The sequence below is a fragment of the Impatiens glandulifera genome, chromosome 6 (genome assembly GCF_907164915.1).
Source record: "Impatiens glandulifera chromosome 6, dImpGla2.1, whole genome shotgun sequence".
In the NCBI taxonomy this organism is placed as follows: domain Eukaryota; kingdom Viridiplantae; phylum Streptophyta; class Magnoliopsida; order Ericales; family Balsaminaceae; genus Impatiens; species Impatiens glandulifera.
The window spans coordinates 52,042,853-52,051,258 of record NC_061867.1 but is presented as its reverse complement, the minus strand read 5'-3'; the positions used below and the strand labels follow the sequence as shown (position 1 = coordinate 52,051,258).

General features: G+C 28.8%; 1 protein-coding gene across 1 annotated transcript; it reads left to right on the top strand.

Annotated features, from left to right (window-relative positions):
• Window positions 1-2,702: 2,702 nt before the first annotated feature.
• On the top strand, window positions 2,703-5,461 carry LOC124943837 (serine carboxypeptidase-like). The gene is made up of 8 exons (XM_047484299.1): window positions 2,703-3,034; window positions 3,853-4,141; window positions 4,222-4,365; window positions 4,423-4,573; window positions 4,654-4,754; window positions 4,828-5,086; window positions 5,161-5,294; window positions 5,360-5,461. Exons 1-8 carry the CDS (start codon window positions 2,703-2,705, stop codon window positions 5,459-5,461), a joined length of 1,512 nt encoding a protein of 503 aa, XP_047340255.1.
• The last annotated feature ends 2,945 nt before the right edge of the window (window positions 5,462-8,406 follow it).

Here is an 8,406-nt window from a genome sequence, read left to right as displayed (position 1 = left end):
TAAAGGAAAAAAATAAGCGTAGTCTAAAACTTTTTAGACGTAGACTATATTCTTAGATGAATAACTCAGGTTTTGAATCAAAATAAAAGTGTAATAAATTTTCACTGTCAAATCCATTTGGAAGGGCATGTGGGTCATAGGACAAAGGTCCTTTCTTATACGTAACTAAGCGCTAAGCTCAAAAGAATTTCTAAAAAATTATTTTTTATTTCTCTCGGAGCAAACTAAGTTGCGACTCTTAAAAAGAGCCAAAATCATGTTTATCTTCCTCATCTCAATTTAAGACGAGACGATTCTTTAGAGAATCGATCTATTTTAATTTTATGAGATTTTAAGATAAAGATAAGCCACATAACTTAACAAGGTAATCGACTAACCATTTTCTAAAAAGTGCATAGGGCCAACCAATTTCGGATTGCACATACCATCCTTAAAGACAGGGTAAAAATGTTAATTTTAAGATCGAAAACTTTTTAAAGAAGTTGAAAATGAAGACTTACAAATTGTTTATGGCCACATGGGAAAAAATTATCTTGGTTTAAAGTATTGTTTTTATTATTTTGTTATTTTGAATTTTAATAAAATTGCTCAAGGCATTTTAAATGCATAAATAACAAAATAAATAAAAATAAAATACAAAGAGAGCTTAAAGTTCAAATTTTATTTAATAAAAAATAAATAAATTTAACCCACGAATAGTAATAGTTTTTTTTATTATATTGTAAAATATTTGAGTTTATTAATATTACCCATAATATATATTATATATTTCAATCATTCTATTAAGTAATTTTTAGTAGAATAAATTTATTAATGAATAAAAAAAATATAATTATCTCCACTTTAATTTAAGTATTTTAAGTGGAATGATGTGATTTTGATCTTTTTAATAAATTAAATATAATTAATCACTTGATAAAATAAATTATTAATATATATTTTTATAGAAACCACTCTTACATATTTATTAATATGATATGATATGATATATATATATATATATATATATATATATATATATATATATATATATATATATATATACTTTTTTTATAAAACAAAAAATAATTAATTTTTCATATATATTTTGTTCTTATTTTATCTATTTTATAATACAAAAACAATTTACATATTATTATGTTAGTATAAAACATTTATTTTTATTATGTATTTTTTTTTTATGGATTCACAATATCTTATTAAATTCAATTATTTATTTACTTTTGAGAAAAACAAAGAATTTACAAATTTTCTAAATAATGTGAAATAACAATAAATATGTTCATATCCTATTCTTTATATATATATAGTTAATTGTGTCCATTTATTTTGTAAATTATTTTAAAATCTAGAAAGAATAAAGTACATATTGCTTATTGTTTACCTAAATTAAATTTGAGTAGATTTGTATTGAAAGTTAAGCAATCTGCGTATATATCGATAAAATGGATTATATTAAAGTTTTGGGTGAAAGTATATAAAATTGAGATTGCAACTTAAAAGTATATTTTATTTAAATTAATATATTTTAAAAAAATTATTTCTCATTAAATCAATTAGACTTACATTAAAAAAAATAATTAGTAATTAATAGAAACTAAAACTACAAAATCAATACAAATAATTGATGATATAAATATTAATATATAATAATAATTAACAAAATTAAAATTTCTAATAGAAATAATTAACAATAATACAATTTATTGAGGTTCCTCCAAGAACAAACTCATTTAAATTCTTAAACAATGAGGGTTGAAATAGAGCTAATTGAAGTAACCGATAAAACGAAATTGGAATAATCTCTATCAAATATTATGAGCTATAGTTGAAATTATGTTTAGCCGATAGTTGATAAGCGATGCCGAAAACAATCTTGCCAAATGATAATTTACCATAAACATATATCACCTAAATAGTAAGAACCTCGTACAAATCATGAGAGAATATATATAGGAAACTCTCCATATTGAATATCAAATCAAATGACTCATTATTGAAAACATTAAAAATAACTATAAATCCGATAATTTCATCCCATTTGTTGCTAAATATGGGACGGACATGAATCAAAAAATCATCAACAACCCAATTAGATGATATAAGCAGCAAACAACCTACTAAAGATTGAGAGAATTGTTCAGATCTCAAAAATTCGAGATAAAAAATTCAATTCGACTAAACAGGATGTCGCATCGAATAAAATACAACACTAACTTAAATCTAAGTGGTGGAAAAAAATAGAGCACTCTCCGATGCTAAAAAAATCATCGAAAAGTCCAAAACAATAATGTTTTTTCAACTTCTCTAGAAATTTTTCATCAAAACACATTTTGCCCAGAGAAGCCTTACCCGAGAGAAGAAGATAATCTGATTAATTTTTTTATTTATTTTATAGATTCGATCTTCTTTTAAATTATTTTCACTACTTTATCCATATCTTTATAATGTGTATAAACAATTATAGTTAATATATCACAATTAAAAAAACCAAGATAAATAAATTCTTATGTTCTTGAAATTATAACTAATTCCAAAATAAAATTGAATAAAAAGAATTGGGCATTAAAAATATTACAAATAAACAATGAATTAAGGTATATGAAAAATAAGCATTGGTATTTTATTATCTCTATCACACTGCACACATGAAAATCTTATAAATTCCAGTCCAACCAAATCAGTATTACATGCAAATCAATATGACACAAAGAAGGCTCTCTTGTCTAATTCTTTTTCCTCTACTTTTCTTCTCATGTCCAATTCTTTCATCACCGTCTTCCCTGCGAACATCAAAGGTTAAGGTTAATTCGACTATTACGGAAGTGGAGAGGATTATCAAGAGTTTAAACTTGTTTCCCAGTTCTGCCATCAACTCTGGTGACCCTTCTTTCCGTCGATTACCCGATGCAATGTCATCATCATTGGTCGAACAACAATTCCGCCTCCCAGCCCTTGGTGATCCAGGGACTTCGATTCGGAATTTGGGTCATTACGCCGGCTATTATCGACTTCCTCACTCGCGTGATGCAAGGTACTTGTCTTTTCTAAAATGCAACCTGAACTAAACTCTAAATGAGTAGAGATTCAGTTTTAAAATATTTATAATGTAATTTAAGAGTCGAAATAAGAGACCAAAAGATCACGGGTTCGATTTCCACTCGAATTACTTTGATTAAAGACGGATTGAATAGTTAGGATGAATTTGATAAAAATGAAGAAAACATTTTGGATTGTATGAAAAAAAATGAAAAAAAAAAAATAACATGCAAGTAAAAGGAATCATTAGTCTACAAATATTGTCAAAAAGAAATATTATTATTAATTAGACAAATTTAAGAGATAAAAAAATACTCAAAGTTTTATAAAAGTACGCAAATAACCCTGTCAAACCAACCCTAAAAAAATAACTAGAATCGAAATAATCTAGTTTGATATTTATTTTTTGGATTTTCTTATAATTTTTTCAAAATAAAAACTTTTTAATTAAAATTAAAAACATTTTTTTTGGTTGATTAAAGATCAAGGTCCCCTTGAATTATTTTTCTATCTTGAATAAAAATGAATTTTAAATAATTAAATGAAATGTATTTTTTATTTTAATAGAAAAAAATAATTTATATAAATAAAATGATAGTTATATTTTAGATAAAATAATTAAAAAAATTAAAGTCAAAATATCAATCAATCTCTCTAATCAAACAATCTCACATAATAAAACACACTAAGATCAGCTAGGTTTTGAACGACCCAATTTTTTTTTTGGGGTGTAATGCCAGTTTTATTTAATTAAAAAAATATTTGTAATGTATTCAATCATGCATTTACCCTTGTTTGGATTTGGTGATTCAGGATGTTTTACTACTTCTTTGAGTCGAGAAGGGGTTTGAGGAATGACCCAGTTGTGATATGGCTGAATGGAGGACCTGGAGCCAGCAGTTCAATTGGTCTGTTTTATGAAAACGGGCCTTACCAGATAATCAACCATTCTCTTATCTGGAATGACTTTGGTTGGGACCAGGTGTCGAACATAATCTATATCGACCAGCCCACAGGCACCGGTTTCAGCTATAGTTCAGATCACTCTGATATTCGTACCGATCAAGAGAGTGTTAGCAATGACTTATATGATTTCTTGCAGGTCTAGTTTCTAAGCTAACTTCTAAACAAACAATCAATCAAACAAACTAATCTTATTATTATTATTATCATATATGTAAGGTATTTTTCCATCAACATCCTCAATATTTGAGGAACGATCTCTACATAACAGGAGAATCATATGCCGGCCACTATATCCCTGCCTTAGCCACTCGGATTCGCAATGGAAACAATAACGGAGATGGAGATCACATTAACCTTAAGGTAATATTTATTAATTCATTCATTCATCTTTTTGTTAATAATTTATTTATACAACAGGGTATTGCTATTGGAAATGGATTGACACACCCTGTTATTCAATACAAGTCATTAACAGATTATGCTTCAAATATGAGACTGATTACAGAAACTGAAGTCAGACGTGTCGTCAGATTGATACCAAAATGCGAGGAAGACGCAGCTAGATGCAGTAATCTTTCTCTTTTTTACAATATATTTATATATATGTTGTTTCAATTTTCATGATCATGTTTTAAAAATAAAATTTAGATTCAAGGATAGGAGGAGTAGGAGGGAGCTGTATGGAAGCATATTCTTCTTGTACTGCCGTATTCAATCGTTTATTAGAATATTATGGCTCTAATAGAAATGTGAGGAATGAATTAATGTTACAATTTATTTATTTTTGTTATATAAGTGTAACAATATGGGTGGTGCTTACAGTATTACGACATTCGGAAGGAACGTGTGGGTGGAATGTGTTATGATTTCTCGTATATGGAAAATATGTTAAATAATGCAACGATTAGAACATCCATTGGAGTTGGAAATATTCGGTTTGTATCCCTGAGCGTAACTATTTTTAATGCAATGATTAATGATTGGATGAGGAATCATGCAGTGGAAATTCCTGCTCTTCTTGAAGATGGAATTAAGGTATTGATATATGCAGGAGAATATGATCTCATCGTGAATTGGATTGGTAATGAATTATCAAAACTTTTCTTCTTTCTTATTAGACCAACTAATTATTAACTCACAATCAAACTATTCTAGGAATCTATAGGTGGGTTACTGAGATGAATTGGTCGGGTCAAAGAACATTCAATGATAAAGACTTAGTTTCATATGTAGTCGATCATGCTATGAAAGGAGAACTTAAAGAATACGGACCTCTGACATTCCTTAAGGCAAGAAATCAAATATATATATATATGTTTAATTACATATTTAAATAACTTGTGTGATCGATCAGGTTCATGACTCGGGGCATATGGTTCCTATGGATCAACCGAAAGCGGCATTAAAGATGCTGGAAAGATGGACACAAGGTGGTACCCTTATGTCAAGAGAATAAGGCGGACAAAATATTACTTAATTCTTCAAGTCCAATTATGAATATTGAATCTCTAAGTTAAGTCTTAAAACATAATAATAAGTTTGAATCTTTATTTTTGAGGGTGTATCAAAGGAGTTCTACAATGTTCTCAATGTAATAAAATAAAATAAATGTTTGATTAATGTTTATAGATCAATTTTAAAGTTTATATTTATTAGTTTATTTTTGTCTATGGAGAGGTTTGACTTAATCTAATTTGTTTATTTAAATATTTCACAAAAATAAAATATTATGATTTACTTATACAATACAAGGATAACAGTAGAACAAAGAATAATTTCAAATTGGTTTAGAAAACTCTCGGAACATAAAAGATAAAAATTTCTAATATAAAACTCACAATCGGTAAAAATTTGTTGTTCGTATGTTGATGTGTTCGATCTGTCTCCTTCTCTCTCAATAGTCTCCTCTTTCTGTATCTACGTGTGATCTCTCTTTTAGAAGTTTGAAATCGTCATTTTTCACTATCTCGGTGGAGTCGCTGATCCAATTTTCACGACTTCCAGGATCAAATCGGATAAGTTGTTGCATCTTTACAGTGGCTATCCGAGGCACCAAATATAAATTGGAGATCGAAAATGAGTCTTTATTATATGTAATTATTATTATGTTTTTTTATTATGATTTTGATGTTTATATATTTATATAATTATTTTCAAGGCTGTCATTTTAATATTTTTATATCTTTTTAAGTGTGTATAAAAATCAGGCCAAACATTTAATGCAAATAAAATTAGTTTTAAAAAAGAATTGAAAAAACTTTATATTTTTTATCTTAAAATTTAGAAAAAATAATGGTTTGAAACTAAAATTAAAAATTATTACAAGATAGGATATTAAATTTATTCTGAAATATTTTTCAAATTATTTTGTTATTAGATTAATAAAGTTATACTATAAAAATGCCGTAGTCGACAAAAGAAAATTAAAAATAATTTGTTTTTAATATTTTTTAAATTTCTCTTAGTTACCTCTCTTTCTCATTTTTGATTTCTGGGTTTTCGCTTCTTCCTTTTTCTGCGGCGATTTTTTCCGGCTTTCTTCTTCCTTCTTTTGTGACTTTGAACTTTGGCGATTTATTTTTTCTTCCGATTATTTTCTTCAATAAGTTCGAAAATGGTAAACCTTCAATTCAATTACAAACAACAATGTTACCGAACAACAAAAACTTTAAAATCATTTTACTTTTACTTTTTAGGAAAATCATTTTCATTCAACTACATCCAACTCCAACACTAAGAGAAGGTAAGTTCATAAGCGAATTCTGGGAATATGATCGTAGCCCAGAATCTGAAATAACTCGAAATATGATTGACTTTAATGACTGCATTATATGGGTTGTATCGAGCCTACCAATTTTGAGAATTTCTTCACTTGGTCTTCTACGAGAGGGAATGAGCAAATTAGAAGAAATAGAATTGACAGATGTCTGGTAAATGAGAACTAGATTAACCAATTTCCGAGAAGTCAACTTCACGTTCTGAATCCGGGTATATCTGATCACTGCCCGATTAAATTGTTCTGGGAAAAGGAAGAAATGTTCAAAAGACCCTTTAAAATTTTCAATTTCTGGATGAAAAACGACAAATTTAAGGGTATTCTCGAAAGGGTATGGTCTACAGATGTCAAGGAATCCAACATGTACAGTGTTTCTAAGAAGCTTAAGCTCCTGAAGAATCATCTTCAAAGTTTTGACAAGAAGAAATTCAACAATATCTCCAATAGATTTCTGGCTGCTAGAGAAGAACTGGAAGAAGTTCAGAAAACGTTATTAAGGGATGATAGTGACGAACAACTCAATGAAACAGAAAGGGACGCGCTTGAAAACTTTAGGAAGCTCAGTCAGCTTGAAGAGAATTTTGTTAGACAAAAATCAAGATAGAGCTAACTCTCGTTGGGTGACAAAAATACATCCTTCTTCTATAGAAAATGCAAGACTAGAAATATGAGAAACAATGTATACATCCTGAAGAATAATGTTGGTGAATATGTTCAGGGTCAAAATGGTGTACAAGATTTGGCTATCGATTTCTATAAGCAGCTTATGGGACAAGAAAGCAGCATCAAAGTCACATAATTACCTTGTATCAGATTATTGATAGGAAATCTCTACAGAAGATAGTCGCGAGCTAATAAGGGTGGTCACGAGGGTTGAGGTTAAAGAAGCTCTATTTAGTATTGATGAGAATAAAAGTTCGGGTCCTGATGGGTTTAATGCACAGTTCTTTAAAGACAATTGGTCGGTTGTGGGTAAAAACGTTATTGATGGGGTTCTTAAATTTTTCAAGAACAGGAAGATGTTTAAGTAATGAAATACAGCGGTCCTAACCTTGATCCCCAAAACTACGGTACCCGAGAAAGTACAAGATTTCAGACCAATTTCATGCTGCAATGTGATTTATAAAATAATTTTAAAAATCATTTCTAAACGATTTAAAAATCTCATAGGAAAAATTATAAATCTTAACCAATCTGCATTCATCCCCGGTAGGACAATCTCTCATAATATTCTTCTCATGTAGAGCCTTTTAAAAGGCTACGGGAAAAAGAAAATATCTCTGAGAATGACTTTCAAAATAGATATCAAGAAAGTTTTCGACTCTGTTAGATGGAAAGTCATTTAGGACTTTTTGGTTGTTTATGCTTTTCCTATGATTTTTATTCATTGGATTATGCAGTGCGTTTCATCATTCTATTTTGTTGTTAGCGTCAATGGAGTCCACATAGGCTATTTCAAGGGGGGAAACAGGGTAAGGCAAGGAGACCCCTTCTCTTCTTACCTTTTCGTAGTTATCATGGAGATCTTTGAGAGCTTCTTCGCGATGTTCCGAAAGAATCGTCCATACATATTTCACCCATTCTGTGAGGTAGAGAAGGTAACCCATTTATGCTTTGCTGATGAT